Source organism: Furipterus horrens, unplaced genomic scaffold (assembly GCF_987537825.1).
Source record: "Furipterus horrens unplaced genomic scaffold, mFurHor1.1.pri manual_scaffold_11, whole genome shotgun sequence".
In the NCBI taxonomy this organism is placed as follows: domain Eukaryota; kingdom Metazoa; phylum Chordata; class Mammalia; order Chiroptera; family Furipteridae; genus Furipterus; species Furipterus horrens.
Window position 1 is genome coordinate 87,882,647 of NW_028327181.1, and position 25,014 is coordinate 87,907,660.

General features: G+C 40.8%; 1 protein-coding gene across 3 annotated transcripts in view; it reads left to right on the forward strand.

Moving 5' to 3' along the window:
• The first annotated feature begins 1,108 nt into the window (after positions 1-1,108).
• Positions 1,109-25,014, forward strand: part of BPTF (bromodomain PHD finger transcription factor) — a 115,784-nt gene continuing 91,878 nt past the window's right edge. For all 3 annotated transcript variants that reach the window (XM_090257253.1, XM_090257254.1, XM_090257255.1), the window contains exons 1-2: positions 1,109-1,742; positions 18,282-19,104. In XM_090257253.1, coding sequence (XP_090113379.1) covers positions 1,109-1,742; positions 18,282-19,104 — 1,457 coding nt within the window. The remainder of the gene's footprint in view (positions 1,743-18,281; positions 19,105-25,014) is intronic.

The following is a 25,014-nucleotide window of genomic DNA, read 5'->3' on the forward strand; positions in this document are numbered from 1 at the left end:
ATGAGTCCCCTTGGTTTGGTGTGAGGATGCCTAAAATTTCATTATCTTGATTCTTTCCCTGGGCTCAGTTGAGCCCTGATGGCTTGTCTGGTAAAGAAATTAGTTATTTCCTGATAACACAAACATACGTTTGAAGGAGGTTTTAGGCAGGAAGTCACCCTTTCTACTGCAAACAAGAAAAGTTCAAACAGGGATACGGGGAAACGTGGAAGGGGACAGGGATGTAGTTTGTTATGGAGTTCGTATGAGGCCTTTAGGAGGAAGATTCTAATGCGAGGGATCTGAGTGACTCTCCCTCCGGGCCTGGCAACGCGGGGCGTGGTTCCTGGCACAGCCCCCAAGCAGTAGTCATTGGGATCAATTTCAGGACTCTCCGAGAACCAAGCCTCTGGAGTTTCACATTTCTGGGGGCTCGTCTCCCCGCCCCCCCTCCCGAGTTAATTTCTCTCTGATGCTGGCACTGCCCTGTCCCCTCAGTTGCGAGGGCCTCCCCACTCCGCGACACCTTCTCTAGCTTTTTCAGCATCAGTTACCCTAACGGGGCGAGAGGGGGGATACATTTGGGGGTTCTCTTGCCCTCCTCTCCGAGCCGGGGAAGGGGGCCCTGCTGAGTTCGGCTCCAGCGTAGGCTCCGCCGAGGCCGCCGTCTCCCGAGGCTTTTCGTGCGAGACACTTCGCGAGGGGGAGCGCCCGGCCGGCCCGCGCCGCCTGCGTGGTCCAGCCCCGCCGCGCGAAGGAGCCCCGGGCTCCCCGCGCCCCCGCCCCGACCCAGCACTCCCGCGCTCCCCCTAGCGGCCGCAGCGCGGCCTCGCTCCGTCCCAGGCTCGTCGGCGGCGCAGCTCACGTGACCGCGCTCCGGGCCTGCGGCCGCTGTAGGTTCCCCCAGTCACCGAGCGAGAGGGAAGAAACAAGATGGCGGCTGAAGGCGATCCGGAGCGGGGCCCTAGCAATTCGGATTGAGCCTTCTCCCTCCACCCGCTTCCGCCGGCCGGGCCCCTCCCGCCCGGCCCCGCGGGCCTCCCCGCCCGGCCCCGGCGCCCCCCACCGCCACCCCTCCGCCCGCCCCTCCCCCTCCGCTTTCCCTTCTCCCCCCCGCCTCGGCTCCGACATGAGGGGCCGGCGGGGCAGGCCGCCCAAGCAGCCCGCGGCTCCCGCTGCGGAGCGTTGCGCCCCGGCCCCGCCGCCGCCGCCGCCGCCGCCGCCCACGTCCGGACCCATCGGGGGGCTCCGCTCGCGGCACCGCGGCAGTAGCCGGGGCAGGTGGGCCGCCGCCCAGGCTGAGGTGGCTCCCAAGACGCGGCTGAGCTCGCCCAGGGGGGGCGGCAGCAGCAGCAGCCGAAGGAAGCCGCCGCCGCCGCCGCCGCCGGCCCCCCCAAGCACCAGCGCCCCGGGCCGGGGGGGGCGAGGAGGCGGGGGCGGCAGGACGGGGGGCGGGGGCGGCGGCGGCGGCGGCAGCCACCTGGCCCGGACCACCCCGACCCGGAGGGCCGTCAACAAAGTGGTGTACGATGACCACGAGAGCGAGGAGGAGGAGGAGGAGGAGGAGGACATGGTCTCGGAGGAGGAGGAGGAGGAGGGCGATGCCGAGGAGACCCAGGACTCCGAGGACGACGAGGAAGACGAGATGGACGAGGACGACGATGACTCCGATTACCCGGAGGAGATGGAAGACGACGACGACGACGCCAGCTACTGCACGGAAAGCAGCTTCAGGAGCCACAGCACCTACAGCAGCACTCCAGGTACCCGCCCAGCCCGGTGGCCGCGGCTCCGTCCCCGCCGCCCCCCCCCCCCACGCTCACTCCCTCTGCTCTCCCCACCCCCACCTCGCCGCGCCGTGGGCAACCGCGACGGCACATCAAGTGACAAAAAAACTGCATTTACCAGAGGAAAGAGTCGCATTGTTCAAAATGGAGATTGCATTGTTGCTCTTTGCAGGCCACACGCTCGCTCGCTCGCTCGCGCTCTCTGCCCCCGGCCCCCTCCTTTTTCCTCCTGAAAATTTGGGCCAGCGCCGTGTCTCCGTGGGGCGGGACCGAAACTTGGGCACACACGCATCCATCGCCTTCATTTTTCTCCCCGCGTGTTGGCTTGGTTTTCTGGAATGAAAGAAGCCTCTTGTTTTTGCAGACCTCTTTGCATTTCTAATGTTTCTTTTAGGTTTTTATTATAGATCGGCTCCTTAAAGGGAATTGAGGATTCAGACAGGTTGACACACACACACGTACGCGCGCGCGCGCACACACGCACACACACAAACACCCCTGTGGTTTCGAAGTTGCGTGAAGGAAATGGGTCCTTTTGGGTTAGTCGGGAGCCTTATCTGGTGCTGTGTTTGTTTTTATTCTTGAGTGCTGGTGGGCTCGTGCTGCAGTTGCTGGTGGATGGCAGAGCAGAAAAGCAGACAAAACCGGAACAAACGTGGTACTCCATCCGATTCAGAGTCGTTTTGGTAAAATCTAAAATAAGAGTAAGACATTGTAGGAACATGCGTCTTAGTGATTTGATCCCTGTGCTTTGCCTGAGAAACGCAGCTTCCTGTCACCTGTTGCAAGAGGTGGACAGTGGATCATGCAGACACACTTGCTGATGACGAACTTTGGGAGCAACTTGTAAGTCACACAGCAAACGTCTAGGGGATTTGATAGAAAATTACTTTTTCTCTCTATCCCATTTTGAAGGATAAAAGTCCTTCTGGATCTGGAATGAATTTTTTCATTGTGACTTTCACCAGCCTAGAAAGTTTCTCTAGGCTGGTGAATTTTTTTTCTTTAAGCACACAGTTGCTCTTTTGTATTAAATACATAGTTGCATCTTATTAAATCGTGAAAAAAGCATAATCTGTAGCAGTAGCCTACAAGGTTTTTTCTTCCTATGTTTCATAATCTGGATTAACGAAATAAGAATACATTTTTAAGAGCATTTACATCCTCCTAACAGCAAATGAAAAAAAGTAACTTCTTTTGCCTGGCTTTGGGGTGGGTGGGGATTTGCTGGCTGGATAATGAAGGGAATGAATTCAGTGTAAAGTATTTATGTGTTTATGACTTGTTTGTAGAGGGGACTATGCCACTTCTCATTTGTTGCCAACTTGATTTCAGTACATCTTTTATAGTCATAGTTTTTACTTGAAGAAATCACATGTGGTCCTCTCTACCAAGAACCCAGAATTAAGAGACCCCACAGAGACTGAAGGCAGTTCAGCTAGTTAACGTCTCTTTGAAGGCCTTGCAAACAATATTTAGGATTGATAGTTGTGTATATGCTGAGTTAAATTACAATTTGTGGTTGGGTTTCCTTTTTCTTAAAAAAAAATTATGTACTTAGATGACATTTTGTTTCTCTTAATGACACTCATAGTCTATCTTGTATATATACTTGTCCTACCTTCATGTGAAATTAAGGATTATATATCTTTATATTACTCTTACAGCCCGTGCATTTGCTAACACAGTGTCTTGCACGTTGCAATTGCTCATCAAAGTTTGGTTGAAAAAAAAAATAGTTTGGTTGAATAAATTATTGTTAGTAGGTGAGAATTTGTAATAGGTGAAGTTTTGATCATTCTTCATTGGGTGCCATAACTCCTAAATGTTTTTGATTTGGGAAACTAAGAACTGGTCTAATTAGATTTTGAAAGGCAATTTGACCAATGCATGTTTTTAGTAGCAGTTAGTGTGTTTTGAGCAGCTAATATTTCATATTGCTTGCCAGGCATTTTCCTTTCTTTACTGGATGTGGTTTTTTAACTTGTTGGATGTTTTACTTTTGAAACACGTTATTTTTTAAGATTATGTTAAAAGGAATGGTACACTTTTAGAATACATATGTTCATTCCTAGAGTGAGTAACAGTGCATGACAGTGAGTTGTTTAAGCCAAGCACTAGTTTCATTAGGGTTTTTTTTTTTTTTTTTTTTTTTTTTGGTATATATTTCCAGATAGTAAAGGCTGGGAAAAAGGCTGTCAGGTAAATGTGTATATGTGAGTATGCTTTGCTTTGGAAATGAAAACATTCTAAGGCTGGTTTAAGATATTCTAAAAGCACGTGAAGAAATCCTTGGGTATGTCCTAGAATTTGAATCCTGTACTGTTAAGGCTAATAGAGACATATACTTTATTGGTAATTTAGATTAATATTTGTAGACTAGAACGTTGGCTTAAGTATTAACATACTAAATTCTTAATATAACAAGTAACTCATTCATGTATTCATCTGAGTACTTTGTAGGTAATATAACTGTTGATGCAAAGACACTCATTGATGTTAGTAGCTTAACTTTCTAAAGTCATAGATTTAAAAGGGTTTATTCACTGGAGATTAAATGTTTTCCTTTTATGGAGAAAAAATTGAAATGGGTATGTAAGGTACTCACATGACATGTTACTGTAGGGATGACAGCTTCTTAACACAGAATTGAAATTAATCTCGTTTTGCTTAAGGTAGAGGTATTTGGCTAAATAAGGCTTTTATATTTATTGTTAAAATTCAAAGTTAGTTCAGCCTATAGATTTTATGACATACTTTGCCAATATCTTGAGAAGGATTGTATAGAAAATCTGTTTTGAATAGGCATTTGGTAAAATTCCGACAGTACCTTGAAATCAAGCATTTGCTAATTAAAAAAATTTAAATCATAGTTGAAATAAAATAGTTCTTGCTTTTAACTTGTGTGGGACTTCTGCCACTACTTAGCTGGAATTTTGAATTTGGAGCCTCTGATGACTACAGAAAGCAAAAGCTCTAGTGTTGTCCTGGGAGAGTGAGTGATTATGTCTTCCAAGGATTATGACGGTGGAGATCAGTGGTATAGATGCCGTGAGTGAACTGTAGATTTATCTAAGCAGAATTCGTTACTGGTTTGGCAGTGTTTATTTCCATCAGTGTCAAGCAAATATCTTCTCAGTATGTTTGTAATTTCTGAATGTTACAAGTGAGGTAGAAAGGGTAGTGGGGATTTAAAGGAGATCGAGATCAGAAGACCTGGAAACAAGTGGGGTATGATTTCAGTGGATGTTAGGAAGTTTAGCATAGCTTCTGTTCTGCAGGATGGATTGTGAGAGGACGAGATAGATAGCTGGTGGGGATCTGGATGGGTTTTGTAGCGCTAGATGGAAGATCAACTCAGGAAGTACTTCAGAGTTCTCCAGGCCCTGACAACATCAAGTGTGGACAGAAAGAGAAACACGTATCATAGCAGTCACTCCCTGTTCTCTCCCTCCCACTCTCCATCCTCTGGCAACCACTACTTTCATTCTGTTGATATGTCTCTTCTGGACATGTTATGTAAACGCAATCATACAATCTGTGGCTTCTTTCACTTAGCAAAATGTTTTCAAGGTTCATTCATGTTACAGTAGTACTATATTTGAATATTTCATTACATGGAAGTGCTATTTTGCTTATCCTTTCTTCACTTCATGGACATTTGAATCGTTTCCACTTTTTGGCTCTTATGAATAATGCTGCTGCGAACTTTCGTTTATAGGTTTTTGGCTCTGCAATATGTTTTTCTCTTGGGTATATCCTAGGAATGGAATTGCTGGATTATTGCAAATACAATTTTAATAGAATCATCTTAAGTATACTTATTTTATGAAAATAGATTTTTGGTTTATTTTTTTTTAAAGAGATAAGTGTGTCTGTATTGGCTATTTAAGGGGGATGAAGCTGGAGAAGTGGGTGGCCCTGGCGCGGGGCGGTAGTGCTTCACCGGCTTGTAGGTGACAGAGAACTCGCCCAGGCAGTGGCCCATCAATCATCTCAGGCTTGATTTCCACCTGGTTGAAGGTATTGCCATTGTAGACGCCCACCATGCTGTCCACCATCTTGGGCAGGATGATCATGGCGCTCAGGTGTGTCTTCACCACGTTGGACTTCTCCTTGGGCGGTGTCTCCTTCCTGGCCTGGCTCTGTCGCTTCCGCTGTGAGGGCTTCTTCGTTGCTGATAAGGTACATCTATCTCACGGCTGGTCGAGGTCCGCGCTGCAGGAGGTGGACTTCCGGGAGCGTCGCTTTCTCTTCCGCTCCACCTCCGCCATTTTGTCAGTGTTTCGGAAAGGCTGGTGGTTACAGTAGCTTTAAAACAAAGTTCTCTTAGGAAGAAAGAGAACTGGATTGCTTTAGGTCAGCTTGAACAGTTAATTCCAGGGTTTGGCAGAGAGAGGGACCAGCGTGAGGGGAGTCGTATCCTACCATTGATATTCACGCTGTGTGAGGACTTGTGCCAGGCATGGGTGGAGCCTGCACATGTAAGCCAGCCACAACATTTTAGGCTATCCTGACGTATGAGAATCTGAGGATTCTAGATAAATCTTTTGTGAATGTCAAGGATTGAAAGGAAGCAAGCAGGTAGCATAGAGGTTTTATAGAGTGGAGAATCTGCCCTGCCCAGTGTCTCAGTGGTTGGGCGTCGTCCCGCAAACTAAAGGTCTCCGGTTCAGAGGTTAGGGCACACGTCTGCGTAGCGGGTTCGGGCCCAGGTCGGGGCGTGTAAGGAAAGCAGCCAATTGAGGTGTTTCTTTTTCACATGGACATTTCTCTCCTTTCCCCCCTCCCTTCCCCACTCTTTCAAAAACAAAAACAAAACAAACAACAAGAATCTGATACCAGGCTTCATGGAGTCGAATCCCGGGCTCTGATGATGGGCAGTTAGCTCAACTCTGTGTGTCCCACTTTCCTCATTTGTGAAGTTGAAATACAGTACCTGATTCACGGTATTGTGAGGGCTAAACGGGTTAGTGCATGTGAAATGGGTCTGGCACAATGGAAAGATAATAAATACTAGCTATTATTATCTGTTGATTTGTTCCTGAGCTGAAATGGAGATTCTGTGAGGATATAGGGACCTTAGTGTGTGGAGGCAGTGCTTTTCTCTGTCAAAAGCTGTCTGCTGACTCCTAAGATATAAACAGATGTTGAGAACTACATTTAAGTAAAAATTACATTAAAACGGAGCTTTATTTAAGAAATATTACACGTTTAACTTGTCCGTTTAAAAATTTCAGTTTAACATCTTATTTATTTCAGCACTATAATAAAAAAATACATTCACTTAAATTACAGTGCTCAGAGAAATCACTCTTGATAACTTCTAGTTCTCCGGTAGGTCCTCCTTGCCCTCTTTTTCTGCTTGTTCCTTAGGCTCCAGTTTTCCAGGTTCCATGGCCCTCTCACTGTCTCCCTCCTTCCCCTGAGATTTCATCTGTTCTCAAGTTGATTTTTAAATTACAGTGAAAAATCATAAAAACAGGTGGATTTACTCTTCAGGGAAAATACACATAATACACAGATGAACATGAAAATTATCTGTAATCCTGCCAACCAAAGATAACCAATGGACATATTTTTATATATTTTTAAAACTCAATTGTTTTATGCCATGTTTTTATCTACGTATTTTTAAAAAATAACTAGAATTATATTAAACTGACGTATTTGCTCTAAAGCAAGAATTTTCTCATTGTGTCTTTATTAAAGACATGAACATTGACAAAATAATATTAAAAGCTCATAGCGAATGAAAGTGGCTCCCTGATAGACCTCTCCCCACCTGAGTACTCTCCAGAGTCAATGGCTTTCAATTCTTGGAGCTGGTTTTTATTTTTCTGGTAATTACCGTAGTATTTTTAAATAATATGCTTATATTTGATTTATCAATTTTAGACAGCTTTTCTTGATTTTGTAAGTAGATGTATATTTAGTTCTGATAAATTACCCTTTCTTCTAAACCCTCATAGCATGATTTTTAGGTAAAGAGGGATTGGTTAGACAATTATGACTGTTAAATATTATTCACAGTCAAATAATGTGCTATGGTTATTACTTTCTTTGTAACTTTTCCTGGAATTATTGCTGTATTTTTTTCACTTGCTTAGTGTTCTGGGTTCCTTAAAATATCACTTCTTGTTTTCTAGGCTTTCAAATGTAGCAATTCCATGTTTTCCTTGTTGATTTTTTTTTTTTTTTTTTTTTTTCTGTAGCCCTCAGCATTTCTGCTCTCACCTGAACCATTGCTCTGGAGAGTTAGTGAACCTCCCCCACTGAGACTTTTTTTTTTTTTTTTTTAATTGAATTTAGAGAGAGTAAGGAGATCGGGGAGAAAGAGACATTGATTTTTTTGTTTCACTTATTTGTGCATTCATAGGTTGATTCTTGTATGTGCCCTGATCTGGGATTGAACCTACAATCTTGGCATAGCAGGATAACACTCTAATAAACTGAGCTACCTGGCCAGTGCAACACACACACTGGTACTAATTTTTGCTACTTTTCCACATTGATTCTGTTTCTTGGGTCTTAGATCTTTTTTGGTTTACTTACTTTTTTCCAGTAGAACCTCTAGTTGTAGCCTAAGAATGGGTGCATGAGAAATAACCGGCCCTTGCCCTGGCTGGTGTGGCTCAGTGGATTGAGCTGTGGCCTGCGACCTAAAAGGCCACCTGTTCGATTCCAGGTCAGAGTACATGTCTGGGGTGCAGGCAAGGTCACCAGTTGGGGGCTTGAGAAAGGCAACTGATCCATGTTTCTCTCCGTTTCTTTCTCCCTTATTCTCTCTAAAAAATTTTTTTTAAAAATGTGCAAGAGAAACAGTCGGTCACCTCTTTTATGCTCCCAACTGGGCATATGCTCTGACCGGGAATTGAACCAGCAACCTTTCACCTTTCAGGCTAGCACTCATTCCATTGAGCCCCACCAGCCAGGGCTAGAAACATACATTTTTAATAATAAAGTTGGATAATGCATAATTGGTTTTGTAAATCTTTTCACTTGTACCATGAAGTCTTACTGTGTTTTTAACTTGTCTATTAAAATATCTTCTCTCGTGGAGCTTTTGTGGAGAGGTTATGGATTTTATTTTATCTTTAACGATTTTATTTATTTTTTAGAGAGGGGAAGAGAGGGAGAAAGAGATGGAGAGAAACATCAGTTTGGCTACCCCTCACACACCCCCAAACAGGGACCTGGTTGGCAATGCAGGCATGTGTCCCGACCAGGAATCCAACCAGTGACCTTTCAGTTTGTGGGACGATGCTCTTACCCACTGAGTTACACCAGTCGGGGCATAGGCTATTTTTTTAATTTATTTTTTGAGTCAGGTGTAGCTATTATATTTTGTCAAATGTCTTCCTAGCTTCTTTTGAGATGATCATATAGTTTTTATCATGTTAATTAATAGAATTATATTAAAGTGCATAATATGCCCTATCCTTAAATTTCTGAAATGAACCTCTTGATCATATGTTAATTTTTCATGTGCTGCTTGATTTTTAAAAAGTATTTTAATTTTTAATAGTTTATACATGCACAGTGTGTAATGTACTTGAGATCCATTTATGTTACTGTGTATTAGTAGTTTATTTCTTTTATCACTGAGTAGCAGTCCGTTATATGGACGTACTACCTACTGTTCATTTATCCTTTAGCAGTTGAAGGGCATTTCAGTTTTTTCTTGGTTTTGGCAATTTTAAATAAAGCTGCCATAAACATTTGCATAATGCTTTTTAAAATTTTTTCCTTAAACACAGGTTTTCATCTCGGATAGATACATAGGACTGGGGGTTCTGGGTTGTATGTTTATAAAAAAAAGCCTGCTAAACCCTGCTAAAGTGGCCATGCCATTTTGCCTTCTCACCAGCAAATGTAAGAGAGTTTCAATTGCTCCACATCCTCTGTAGCTCTTAATGTTGTCAGTTTATTTATTTATTTTTTAATTTTAGCTACTCTAATATGTGTATAGGTTATCTCATTGTGGGTTTCATTTGCTTATCCCTAATGACTAAATAGTTCTAGCATCTTTTCATGTGTATCTTTTATTTCTTATTATATGCAGTCTTTGATGGAAAGATAATGACGCCTTTACTGAGGATGTTTTAATTGGGTTGTTGGTTATTACTGAGTAGTAAGAGTTCTTTATACATTTTGATATAAGTGCCTTGTTGCCTGTGTGATGTGCATATATTTTCTCCTAGTTTGTGGCTTGTGTTTTATTCTCTTAACAGTGTCTTTCCAAGAGCAGAAGTTTTAAATTTTGATTGCAACCTGTTGGAACTATGCCATTGTAGCAGGAAAGCAGCAGAGACAATATATAAATGAGAAGGGCTGTATTCCAATAAAAACTTACGGACATGCAATTTGAATTTAACCTAATTGTCACATCACCAAATATTATCCTTTTGGTTATTTTCCCCAATTATTTATTTCTCTCATGGGTTATAATTTTGCTAATCCCTGGCCAAACTAACACACGGTCATAAATATTTTTTCTTCGATTTCTTCTAGGTATGTTATAGTTAAAGGTTTTATATTTAGGTCTGTAATTGACTTTGAGTTAATTTTTGTATAAGATGTGAGGTAGAAGTTGAGGTTCTCTCTCTCTTTCTCTCCCTTTTTTTTTTTTTTTTTCCTGGCATATGGAAGTCCAGTTGTTCCAGGACCATTTGTTGAAATAAAATACTTTCTCCATTGCAGGTCCTTTGCATCTTTGTCAGAATACAGTGGACCATTATTTGTATGAGTATTTTTGGACTCTATTCTGTTCCAGTGACTTCTGTGTCTATCCTTTTGCTGCTGTAATCAAGATTACTTGATAACTATCTTGATTTTATTTTATTTAAAAAAATTATTTTATTTACCATATTTTTCGCACTATAATAAGACACACCTGACTATAAGATGCACCTAGGTTTAGAGGAGAAAAACAAGAAATAATAATTCTGAACCAAATGGTGTACTAAAATATTTAATAAAATATAACAATAATATTTCAACCATGTAAAGTGAACAGCAGTCAACAGCAGTATTAAGAACCATCATCACTGTCATTAACAAATGAGGAGAGACTTTAAAGATCAAGTACTCTTCTAGTTTTCTGGGAACCCCAAGAACTCATCATTGCTAGTGTCAGAATTTATGGGGGCCTTTACTAACAGGCATTGAGGGAGTTATGAGGTATCACTAGTTGTAACAGTCACTGAAACTGTCACTATCCTAGTTACAGGTGCTGGCGGACTACCCCCAGTACCTGTTACAGCTGGTGATACCCCTTAATCCCCTCAGTGCCTGTGTTACTACTAGAACAGTGACTCCACCATAACTCCCTTTATATACCACAAAGTTCAGCACTTAACAGCTGCTCACCCCATTACTGCTGGCCTCCTCACACAGATATCTGGTGTGCGCTGGGAACAGTATGGAGATAGACGAGATAAGCTGTAGCTTCTAACGGAGCCAGTAGCCAGCCGAGAACAGGTTACGTATATACTTCAGCTCCACCCATCTGCCTCTCGTGGTTGGCAGAGCTTAAGACACAGTGATTGGTGATTGGAGGCGATTCTACTGACACAGACCCCACCCAGTGTCAAAGGCAATTGGCAGTTGGCACTGTGCCTCATACCTGTTATTAGTCTCTGCTCATTCGACAGGTCAGCGGTTGTAGCTGGGAGTGTCAGGTGGTTCTCTGCACTCTCCCAGGTCCCAGGTGATGGGCACAGGCGGAAAGCAACTGACCAGACACCCTGAGATTCAGCAGTAAAGTGGGACATTTAAGCATCCCCAAGTGTTACGCATGGGACCACCGCTTCCTCTTCTAACAGATGTCGCCACCACTGACAGGTCAGGTAATACACATCACAGTCTGTGATGCAATATTTGCTCCATAAGACGCACAGACATTTCCCTCCACTTTTGGAGGGGGGAGTGCGTCTTATGGGGCAAAAAATATGGTATTTATTTTTAAAGAGAGGGGAAGGGAGAAAGAGAGGGAGAGAAACATCAATGTGTGGTTGCCTCTCTCATGCCCCCAACTGGGGATCTGGCCTGCAACCCAGACACGTGCGCTGGCTGGGAATCGAACCAGCGACCCTTTGGTTTACAGGCTGGTCCGCAATCCACTGAGCTACACCAGCCAGGGCAATAACAATCTTGATTTTAGTAGGTCTTTAGGTAACAAGTAAAAGAAGATAGTATGAATTATCCAACTTGATTCATTTAAAAAATTATTTTGGCTATTCTTGTTCCTGTGCCTTTTCATTTATACTTTTGAATTAGCTTATCAATATCTACAAAATATCCTTTTGGGATTTTGCTTGGGATTGTGTTGCATGTTTAATTTGGGGAGAATTGACATTTTAACAGTATTGAAGCTTCCAGTTGAGTACATTCACTGTCTCTTCATTAATTTAGGTCTTTGATGACCCAGGACTTTCACCCTTTGCAGGTAGTTTTGCTTCTGGGTGTCATTAGTTGAACCAATCTTTTAGTTACTATGATAACATAGGCACCATTTGTGCTTTAAAGAAGTTAAGTGAGCCAGGGCACACAAGTATTACCTGCCAGGTAAATGTGCTCACACTATCATGGAGAACTGTACAAAGTGTCAGAGAAGCACAGGGCCAGGAGGCATAGGAGAGGACAGAAGAGGTTACATTTGATCAAGGCCTAGGATTTCTTGCAGGTCAATAAATTAAGGCAATATCTGTTAAAATGTGTAGAGAAGTTCTTTTTTAATTATACAAATACAGATCTTGTCACAATGTACACTTAAAAAACCCAGACATATAGAAAAGAATCCCAAGTAACAGTTAACAATTGCTGAGGACTGACTAGTCTTCCAAAGAGTTCAGAGAGAAGAGCATCCCTGTAGACCCATTAAGTAGATTTCTTTCTATTATAAAATACAAAAGGATGGAAAGTTCTGCTTCAACAGCTGCCAGGTCATTTAAATAAAATACCTATATATGGTAATTAATTCTTCTGTTAAGGAAATAACCTGTCAGATGGGCCAGAATCTTTGTTACTCAGTTAAGAAATTCTCTTCCTTAACTAGACTATGCTGGAAGTTCATTGACAAATTCTTGTTCTTTGGCTCTCTTTTTTTTCTCCCAGAATTTATGCAGATAACTTCCCATCCTTAACATTTTCTTTTTGTGGGCTTATTGTTTGTGATTAGGCTTCACCTTTCTTTCACATCAGTTCTATTCTAATCATGCCTCCTGAGGCAACCTCTTAGTTCTGTCGCTTAAGATTCCACAAAAGTCCTACTCTGCTTCATAGAGGGAATATCCAGTTTCTGTGAAGCAGTAGTTTTCAAACTTGGCTGCACATCAGGATTATCTGGGAAGAAAGATAAAAATACAGTACTGAGCTTCACCTGGGGTTCTATAAATTTGGGTTGTATTTTGACACTTTTTAATTGCTTACCGTGTGATTTTGCTGCACCTCCACTTTTAGGATGGATTGTCTCAAGGCAGCTTCTCACACTTTAATGAACATATGAATCACCTGAAAATTTTGAGAAACTGCAGTTCATAATTTAGTAGGCCTGGGGTGAGGCCTGAGAGTCTGAATTTCTCTCAAGCATCATAGCTAATGCCAATTACATTTTGAATAGTAAGGTTTGACGGTAACTTCTGGAATTAGTGAATTTCTTCTGATTTGTATTAATTTTTAGTCATCTGGATTTCAGTGGGATAACCTTTCTAATTCCGGGGCAGTGGTTCTCAAAAGTGTGAGCCTCAGACCAGCACAATTGGCATCACCTAGGAATTGTTAGAAATGCAAATTATGAGATTCTATTCTTGACCTATTGAATCAGAAGCTATTTCAATCAAAATTAGCTCTCAAGGTGAATCTGATGTACAGAGTTTAAGGACCACTGTTCTAATTTTCATTATAGTTCTTTATTTGGTTATATGGTGAGAAATAAAGACACATTTCTAACATCTTCAAATAATGTAAAGACATAATTTTGTTATCTGTACTGCATGGGCTAGCACTTCAAAACTACTATTTCTTTAAAAAACATACCATGCCCTGACTGGTATGACTCAGTGGGTTGAGCATTACCTGCAAACCAAAAGGTCCCTCATTTGACTCCAGGCCAGGGTACATGCCTGGGTTGTGGGCCAGGTCCCCAGGTGAGGGTGTGCAAGAGACCATGTTTTTCTCCCTCTCTCTCTAAAAATAAGTGAGTAAATACAATCTTTAAAAAAAATTAAACAAATAAATAAATATACCTTACTATGTACCAGACACCTATTTACAGAGACAAACAACACAGACAAAGCTCCCTGCCCTTAAGGAGAGTGCATTCTAGTGGTGATATTGCCCAGTTCATTCATCCATCGGCAATAGAGAAAACTGTTTTGAATGGCTTCAAATTATTGATCCTTGTGTAGCGGTTTTTTTTATGCTGTTTTAAAGATTGCTCCATGCTGACATATGTAGCCTTAAATTAGTCAAGACTACTCTTTAGAATTCTGTCAAACGAATATCCCACAACTTAACCATTCCCCTATTGATGTACATTTGGTTGTTTCCAGCTTCAGTGACTGTTTGCTTTTATAAACAATATTGAATGTTCTGCATATGCATGAGGAAAGCTTCTCTAGAGAAATATTACTCAAATTGTGAGCTGCATGTTTTAAAAAAGGAAAGAGAATAGAGCAGAAGGTATTAGAATAGGATAGAAGAGACTATCAATGTAAGGCATATAGAAAGAGTAGCTCTGTAAAACTTGTTTTGGGATATGTGAGCACTGGATTGAGATATAAAATGTACTTCTTTGGGTCATGGGTAAAAAGTTTGCAGTCTGTTCTCTCAGGATTTTATACACAACTATGACTGAATTGCTCTATAAAGTGGTGGTACCAGTTTACAGTCCCACTGGTGTTTCTGTTCTACATTCTTCCCAAAAGTTTGTTTGGTTGGACTCAGAAATTTTTTCCATCGACTAGCATGAAATAGAATCTCATCATGGTTTTACTTTGCCTTTTCCCGATAACTTGTGAGATTGACATTAATCCTTTTTTAAATACAGAAAAATTAATTTATCAGCTAGATATTAGATCACTGTTGAAAATGGAAATAAGCATAATCCTCAGTGACATAATATTATAAATACATACCCATGAGTGGTTGAAATTACTTACTGATACTAATGATTGACAATTGAGGGGCTTAAGTGGTTTGATTTTGAATTTTCTCTTTATATATTATGTAAACCTGAATCAGTTCTGTAAACCTGAATCTTTGAATTTGGCATAATGATTTATATTTATATTCATACAAGACTATCAGTAGCCATTAGTAATTGCATCATCTTACTGATTTGAATATTAACCTTTTATACATGTTTACAGATACCTGACCAGTATTTTTCTCTTAAAATATTATAATAAAAGTACATGCATGTGATATTAAAAAATATTAAATGGTAAAAAATCAGTCTGCCTTTTCTGTCCCCCAATTCTCCTTCCCAGAAGCAACTACTTGAAAAATATTCTCACATGATCTGTTAGACATGTATACTTTATCATTGCCCCTTTTTCTTTCTTTTTTTTCTTTCTAATTTCTCATTTGAGATTGTGTTCTTTGTTCTATAGCTGTTTTTTTCCCTCCACTTAATAATGTATCTTAAAGATTTTTCATTTAGCACATGTGAATTTTACTTTGTTCTTTTCAGCTGCTACATTGGATTCTATTGTGTAGGTGTATCATAATCTATAATTCATTTAAGTGTTGATGTATATTTAGGTTAAAACACACAAAACTTAAGCTTTTATAAACTGTTGATTAAGAATGTAAATTTATACTTAAATTAATGTGTTTCTATATCTGGGATAAATTTCAGGAAGTAAAATTGCTGGATCAAAGGATTATTCATTCAGATAGAGTTTGCCAGTTGCTTTAAAAAGTGAGCAAATTTATTCTCTTACATTAGTGCTTCAGAGTGAACTGAAACTGTATGTCGTAGTTTCAATAGAAACTATTTTGTGGTTTCCAGCTAGATAATATAGAATATAGATATATGGACCTTTTTGCCTTTGTTCTTTTTACACCTCTGAAACTAACAGAGAATGGTTAGCTTAGTATAAAGCTGAATGGAATGTTTAAAAAATCAGAATAATACAATGGTTATCCAAAATCTTTCAGGATATATGAACGCTGATAGTTTAAAATTGGACATTAAATTAAATTATACAACATTTGTGTTACTGCCTTACAGTAACATCTGGACAGAACACAGGACTGTTTCTATAAGCGTTTTTGTCTTGTTTTCTGACTTGTGTTTTTTGTACTCTTATTTGCGGATATTCCTCTAGGTTCAGTCTTCCCTTTTACTCCTATTCTGCTTTATCTCATTTATACTTACACAGATGAGTCCCGTAATTTTCAGAAGATAGTGAAATGGACTGCATCATGATGCTTACTAGTGTGGTGATTTGCTGATATAATTGAATCTGTGAAAATTGCATCTGTGTGTGGATAGTGTCAGTTTTGTGAAATTTGCTGAGATAGAGGAGGGTTCTTTCTGTTTAGGCTCACCAGCAGTGTCTGGCTGAGTGATCCCTTGAACTTTTTTCTGTAGAAAGTACGGGTATATTCTTATTTGGAAAATTTATTTTCCAGTGACTGAATAGCGGGGGTCATTGTGTAAATTAAAATCTTGACTTTTTGTGTGCTTCATTATACTTCTGTCTCTTGGTACTATGTGCCAGCTTGGGGGTGGGGAGGGAAGGAATGGAGGTGGGGGAAGGCAGTTAAGATGGTACCAACAACCCAAGTTTATGGTTAATAAAATTTAATTGTACAAAAATGAATTTAATGTTAATTGATCTTGTTAAAATTATTTCTGACATTTAAAAATATATTTTCTATACTGTAAACATTAGGGAGAAACTTGTTTCTTTCAGTAAGTTTAATTTATACAGCAGGGCTTATTTTAATAGCTCATAGATTTATTCAGAGGGACAGAGGTGAGCCTGTTATAAACTAAGCTCTCAAATGCTATATATTGATATTTATATCCATCCATGTAGGTTCCTGGACAGCACATCCTGTACATTGGGGGAGAGGTGCCTCAAGTTCTTAACTGGACCTCACCAGTGTGGCTCAGTTGGTTGGGCGTTGTTGATTCGCTTCCTGGTCAGGGCACATGCCTAGGTTGCGGAGTTTGGGTCCCCAGTCAGGATGCCTGTGAGAGGCAACTGATCGATGTTTCTCTTCCTCTCTTTCTTTCTCCCTTCCCCTCTCTCTTAAAAAAAAAAAAAAATTGCCTAATTGCTAAAAAAAGATAGACTGTTGTTAGCTTCCCAGGTGAGCCCCTCCCCACCCCCTTTCCTCCCAGTTATTAGAGCCCTGTTTCCCTCTTCTCCTTTTTACTTCTTCCTTTCTGTCCCAGCCCTAACCTTGTGCTTCATGGCGGAACTCTCCGTTTGGCTCTTAGGAAGTCAGTCCTTCTGGCAGAGGAAAGGGGTGCTACACCAGAGAACTTCCTGTCTGGTTGTTGAGAGGCGTTTGTGTATCACACCTGACAAAGTGTGAGATCTGTTGTGCCTGTTATCTTACATGGAGATGCTTTATTTTCTTGTTTATGTTCTTGTCAGCTCTTTCACAAATGTGCTTTCAAAAAAATTATCATGGTTACTTGTAAACCAATTAACCCCCCTGCAGAATTGAGAGCTGGTTATAATTAAATTTTTATTTTTTTACTTCTAGTTTGGAATATGGAAAAATTTCGAATTTAGATGTTCTTGCCTTTTTTCTTTTCAGTTACAGTTGACCCTCAATGTTATTTTATATTAGTTTCAGATGTATAGCATGGTTGTTATACTGTTATATTTATATAATTTACAAAATGATCCCCTTGATAAGTTTAGAATCCACCTGGCACCATACATAAGTTAATCCAGTGTTATTGACTCTGTTTCCTATGCCGTACTTCACATCCCTGTGACTCTTTTATAATTACCAATTTGTATTCTTAACCCCTTCACCTTTTCTTCTCTTCTCAAGGGAGGGGCAGGGAGGGAGAAAGAGAGGGAGAAAAATACCAGTGTGTGAGAGATACATTAATGGGTTGCCTCTCACACACCCCTAACTGGGGACCTGGCCCACAACCCAGGCATGTGCCCTGACTGGGAATTGAACCAATGACCTTTTGGTTCACAGGCTAGTGATCAATCCACTGAGCCATACCAGCCAGGGCTGCCTATGTTTTTATTCAGGAGTTCTATTGTTTTGGGTCTTACATTTAATCCATTTTTGAATTTATTCTTGTATAAGAAGGGGGTCTAGTTTCAGATTTTAGATTTTCTATAGACTTAATAATTAAAGCTGAATCAATGCTTCTTGGTGTTATGTTAACTTGACACTTATTAGAAAAATAGAAGTATGCTTATATAATTTTTGAGGTATAGATCCAAATAGGAAAAATTTGAAAACCCCTAGTTTGTAGAAATGATATATTGATTTGTAATTATACCATTTCTTTATTTACAGGCAGGCGAAAACCAAGAATACATCGACCCCGTTCTCCAATATTGGAAGAAAAAGATATCCCGCCCCTTGAATTTCCCAAGTCCTCTGAGGATTTAATGGTGCCTAATGAGCATATAATGAATGTCATTGCCATTTATGAGGTACTGCGGAACTTTGGCACTGTTTTAAGGTTATCTCCTTTTCGCTTTGAGGACTTTTGTGCCGCTTTGGTGAGTCAAGAGCAGTGTACACTTATGGCAGAGATGCACGTCGTGCTTTTGAAAGCAGTTTTGCGTGAAGAAGACACTTCCAATACTACCTTTGGGCCTGCTGATCTGAAAGATAGTGTTAATTCCACGCTGTATTTCATAGACGGAATGACGTGGCCAGAGGTGCTGCGGGTGTACTGTGAGAGTGACAAGGAGTACCATCACGTGCTTCCTTACCAAGAAGCAGAGGACTATCCTTACGGACCAGTAGAGAACAAAATCAAAGTTCTGCAGTTCTTAGTCGATCAGTTTCTCACCACAAATATTGCTCGTGAAGAGTTGATGTCTGAAGGGGTGATCCAATATGATGACCACTGTAGGGTTTGTCACAAACTTGGGGACTTGCTTTGCTGTGAGACATGTTCGGCAGTATACCATTTGGAATGTGTGAAACCGCCTCTTGAGGAGGTGCCAGAGGATGAATGGCAGTGTGAAGTCTGTGTAGCCCATAAGGTGCCTGGTGTGACTGACTGTGTTGCTGAAATCCAAAAAAACAAACCATATATTCGACATGAACCTATTGGATATGACAGAAGTCGGAGAAAATACTGGTTCCTAAACCGAAGGCTCATAATGTAAGTACATCTCGTCTTGATTTTTGTATGATTTAAAATTAAGCCAGTTTCCTTTATGATGGAGCAGAACTATGCTGCTGATGTGATTTACGCCTTTGTGATTTAATAATCAGTTGTGTTGCCAAATAATTTCTAATTTGAAGAAATATTTACCTTAAAAGTTTTTAAAGTTATAAGGAAAGAAGAGTATACTAAACAAAAGCAAAGTATGCAACCTTGTTTTCGATGCTTAGGAGGGGAAATAGAAGGTTCCCAGGCAGAAGGCCTATCTGGGCCCTTCCCTGGTTATGTTCCCTCAGCCCACCCTGAGGTGTTAGGGTGTTCTTGCTTCTCTTTTGAGTTTTACTATTTCTGCATGTAAACGGAACAGCAAGAACAAGCCAGCTGTCTAAGGAAAGATCAGTTCTGCCATTAGTGGTTGCAGCCTCCCAGAAGATAGGCCCGGCAGGCCAAGGGTGGCAGTCTGGCTTCTGCTTTCCTGGGGGTTCTCAAGAGGCTCTCCCAGGCTGGGCAGTGGGAGGTCAGGAGACCATCGGGGGAAGCAGAGGATTCACTTCAGTCCGGGTGTTGGGTAGGCTTGTAGTGTGGACATGGTTTTGGACATACTGTGAAAGTTCATGAGAGGGAGTGGGATACTTTCTATTCTCAGTTTCTAAAGGTGGTTTTTTGGTTTTGTTTTTTTAAAAAGACTATTTATTTTTAGAGAGAGGAGAAGAGAGGGAGAAAGAGAGAGAAACATCAATGTATGGTTGGTTGCCTCTCATACACCCCTAACCAGGAACCTGGCCCGCAACCCGGGCTTGTGCCCTGACTGGGAATTGAACCGGTGACCTTTTGGTTCTTAAGCTGGCACTCAGTCCACTGAGCCACAGGAAGCTAGGGCCTGCTAAAGTTCTTAAAGCCTTCTTTCAGTTCTCAGAATTAGGTCAAATCAGAAAACGTGTGATGGGATGAGAAGAATGTCAGAGCAGGGCGTGAAGAGAGCAGGAACTTCATCTGTACATGGTGAGGCCAAGCCTGGCAGAGAGAAGTACCATATTTTTAGCTCCATAAGACGTACTTTTTCCCCCCCAGAAGTGGGGGGGGAAATGTCTGTGCATATTAAGGAGCAAATATTGCGTCACAGACCGTGATGTGAATTACCTGACCTGTCAGCAGCGGTGACAGCCGTTAGAAGAGGAAGCAGTAGGCCCCTGGGGACACTTAAATGTCCCTCTTTACTGTTGAATCTCAGGGCATGTGGTCAGGATGAAGATAGCGAAGAAAGTGATTATCAGTGATTGTGAGCAACTGAGCTTCATAAATTCTGGCACTAGTGATGAGTTCTTGGGGTTCCCAAAAAACTAGAAGAGACCTTGAACCTTAAAGTCTCTCATTTGTTAATGACAGGGATGATGATTCTTAATACCGTTGTTGACTGCTGTTCACTTTACATGGTTGAAATATTATTCTGTTATATTTTATTAAATATTTTAGTACACCATTTGGTTCAGTTTTTTTTTTTCTTGTTTTCCTCCTCTAAATCTAGGTGCATCTTATGGTCAGGTTCGTCTTATAGTGTGAAAAATACGGTACTTAGCCATGCTCACCCTTAATTTATAAACATGGTACAGAGTAAGCAGAGATCTTCAGACTTCGTACACTTGTCTTGTTGAGAAATTGGATCTATTCATTGATTCTTTGTATGTGACCAGTTGGACTTAATCTGGAAGCTTATAGAATCTATGCCTCCAGTGTTCTGTAGTATTAGAGGGATGTTCTATAGTTTTCTTAGAGTGATGTTCTGTGGGTTAATGGATTGGGTATTTGGTGGCCACCTCAATCTGGTAGTTGAGTCCTTTGGTTCTGAGAACTCTTGAGGACTTTCTCTTCTCCTGTATTTATCTTGAGCTATTATTTTATTGCTGTTGGACTTCCTGTTTTAGTCTTCTGATTTTCTTATTTTTTATTTCCAGTTTTCTTTTTTGTTATTTTCCTCTTTAAGCTGTGTGTGTGTATGCGCGTGCTCGAGCATGTGTGTTGTGTATATCGCTCTATCTTCTGAAGATTTCCTTATTTTGATCTTCCAGCCTTGCTATTTAGTTTTTCTTTTCTGCTATTATTTTATTTTCTAAGAGCTTGTTTATTGGGGGAGGGAGGCATCAATTGGTTGCCTTCTGCATGCACGCAGACTGGGGATTAAACCCAGCAATTTAGGCATGTGCTGTGACTGGGTATTGAACCTGTGACCTTTCTGTTGCAGGACAACACCCAGCCAACTGAGCCACTCCAGCTAGGGCTCTTCTTCCTTTTTAAAAATATAAAATCCTGTTTTAGTTTCAGTGGATATAAATTTTTTTCTTTTCTGAGGATATTAGTGATGATTTTTTTCCTTCCGTGCATAGTCTCAGTTTCTTTTAAGTTGCTGCTTTTTTTAAAAAAAGATTTTATTTACTTTTAGAGAGAGGGTAGGGGAGAAAACGAGAGAGAGAAACATCAGTTGGTTGCCTCTCCCACACCCCCAATCAGGGAGACCTGGCCTTGCAACCCAGGCATGTGCCCTGACCAGGAATTGAACCAGTGATCTTTCGGTTTGCAGTATGACATGCAGCCCACTGAACCACACCAGTTAGGGCTTAAGTTGCTTCTTCTTGATGTTTGTTTTGGTCTCCTCCATTCTCAGGTGTTTTAATCCTTAATTTTTTGCTCCTGATTAATGCTGTGAAATTATATCAATGATTGGAAGCTCTGAACAGGTGGGTAGGCCTTATCAATTTTGAGCTTTACTGTTGGGTTATTTTCTTATTCATTCTATTTTATTGGGAATCCCTGATGTCACTATCTTTAGTCCTTCCTCTTGAGTTGGTCGGATGGCCCAGAGAGAGAGGTGTGTTCTGGTATCCTGCTTGGAGCATGAGTGTCTGCCTGGCTGAGTGGTGGAAGCATGCGTACATTTACTGCAGGTATGGCCATTCTGTGCCCTTGGTTTTCTGTGCAGTGCCCTTCTTCACAGCTGAGCCTGTGTCCCCTGGTCCGGAGAACCTGTTTTACCTCCTTTAGACACTAAACCCTGGTGGCCTGCAGAAGCTAGGTGGTTTAGGGATCTGGTCCTTAGATAGCATTCAAGCAGTCCTCTGCTGTACATACCCTCCTCATTTTCAGTGCCTTTTTAATAAATTATTTTATGTTTTTTAAAGCTTTAATGTATTTTTTAGAGTGGGGAAGGGAGGGAAAAAGTAGGAGAGAAACATTGATCTGCAGTCTCTTGCACACCCCTCAACCAGGGGCCTGGCCTGCAACCCGGGCATGTGCCCTGACTGGGTATCGAACTGGTGACCTTTCAGTCTGCAGGCTGGTGCTCAGTGCACTGAGCCACGCCAGCCAGGGCTTCAGTTCCTTTTGAGGAGAGTTGTTAGTTCTCAGCTTCACCCTTTTGGTTTGGGGCTTGGGCTTTCTTGGCTCTGCTAAGGCAGTTATCATTTGTCCATTTGCTTTCTGCTTCCAAAATTTTTTGTTGTCTCTCGTATTTTTTCTATCCTTATGAATTTTGTCTTTAAAAATATTTGTTTAGCAGTTTAAGAGGGTTTCAGGAGGGAGCAAAATGAGATGTGTGGATTCAGTCTATTACCTTAGTCTAAAAATTGATATGAGAAACAGTATATAAAATTTTATATACAGTTGGTTTGGATCAGTTATTTTTAGAAATTTGTGTAATTTTTTCTTGCCCCCTCTGCTCCCAAGTATATCGTTAAGGGGTTTATTGTACGCCCCCTGCCAACATCTTGTTATGGAGGTGGTAGCATGGAAACTTTTGTTGGGAAGGTCATTACAAATGGTGACATAACTGTAACCACATTTTCGGTTGAAAGTTTAATGCTATATTTAAGTGAAAAGTTAGCGACACTGTCTTTATAGACAGAGCAGTTAGCAGACCATGTTCACTGAGTCTCAAAGGCCCCCCTGAAAGAGCTCAGACTCATTAGGATTGCTGTGAACAAATTAGGAAGTAAGTGAAATTTATTCTATGCTCCTCTTCTCCCATTCCTCTGCTTCCCTCTCCCAGCCTCCTTTCTTCACCCTTTGGATACTCATTCTCTCTGCCTCTCATTTCCTTCCCTGTGTTGTACTTTTGGGCCAGAGAGAGGCCAAAGGTGCTAGGCCAACATACAGATAGGCATTGACATTAGTAAGGCTTATTACACAATAATCGGTGGTCTAGGCCTGGGTTTTAGATCAAGGTATAATTAGTTGGTGATGGGCTAGTATATCAGTAGCCAACAACAACATTTATTGAGCACTTATTATGTGTCTGACAGTGTTATAAGTACTTTATATATGTTTTTTCATTAATCCTCACAAGAATCCAATAATGTAGGCACTGTTTTGTCTGCATTTTACAGATGAAGAGATTGAAGCTCAGAAAAGTTAAGTAACTTGCCCTAGGACTTGGCCATTAGAAAGTGAGACCTGGAATTTTTTTCAGAACTTGTTTATAAAAATATTTTCCATAACTAATTTTATACTGTAGCATAGTTTCCAAGCCATCATCTTCAGAAGTCAGCTTGCTTTGATTTAGCTGTTAAAATCAATGCTTATAACCACGGGGGAGAAAGATAGTATAATGGTTTTTGCTATACCTGGGCTGGGTATTTCTGAGATCTTTAAAAATTTGAGAATAAGGTATTTTTAGAAAATATAAAATAACTTAAGTGGCATTCCAAAAACATTTTGTTTCCTAGTAAATCTGTATCATTATATAAGTTAACACTCATGCAAGCAGGAAAGGAGGTTTTTGAATGTAGTTAAGTGCAAACTTTTGAAATTGCATCAGAGGACTTAAGCACTTATGGATGGATTTGTGCTACATTGTTGATGAAATGAAATAGTCTACTTCCTAAATTGAACAGTAAAATTCTTTAAGTTATATGTTTGACAATAAAACTATTCATTTAAATTTATTTGCTTTGGCCATGGCTGGTGTGGCTCAGTGGATTGAGCGCCATCCTGTAAACCAAAATGGAGGTGCGTGAGAGTCAACCACACATTGATGTTTCTCTCCCTCTCTTTCTTCCTCCCTCTCCCTCTCTCTAAAAATAAAAAAATAAATAAATACATTAAAAAATAAATTTATTTTCTTTGAAAAAGGTAATCATAGTCCCTCAAATTGCTTTTGTAAGAGCATAATAAAATACACTAAATTTAATGAAGATTTTGGACAAGTGAGGATATGTTTGTTTATGCTTTGACATTTGATTGTTTTCTTTGTAAAGTCAAATACGAAACTTTAAATATTATTGTTAGTGATAAGTATTCCTTGTCAATATTTTGAGGACATCTGAAAGATTATTTTTCTAAAATTAACAGAGTAAGACAGTTTCAGTTTAAGTGCCCCCTTGTGGTCGATTATATGTGTACTCCTGGTGAAGATTTGGTATATATTCTCCCTGAAAGCCCAGAAGTTTAAAATGATGAATCACATCCAAGGAGGGCATGCCTAAAACAAAGTCTGGGGCAGTGAGCAATTTTTAGTTATATTGCCAATAGTTTGGAGAAATTAAGTTATTCCATTATTGCTTTTATTTGTTTAATACTCATTTAAAAATGTTTGTTGTCTAGGTTATGAAGCATATAGTAAAAGAAAGGCTGTTTTTTGTCTCCCTCAGGAATCAAAATATTGGGTAAACAATTTAGAGATTTTTAGAAAAAATATTTATTTTATTTATTTATTTTTAGGGAGAGGGGGAGGGAGAGAGGAAAGGAGGGAGAGAAACATCAATGTGTGGTTGCCCCTCACGCACCCCCAACTGGGGACCTGGCACGCAACCAAGGCACGTGCCCTGACTGGGAATCGAACTGGCGACCCTTTGGTTCGCAGGCCGGTGCTCAATCCACTAAGGCACATCAGCCAGGGCTAGTGATTACTTTTAATCT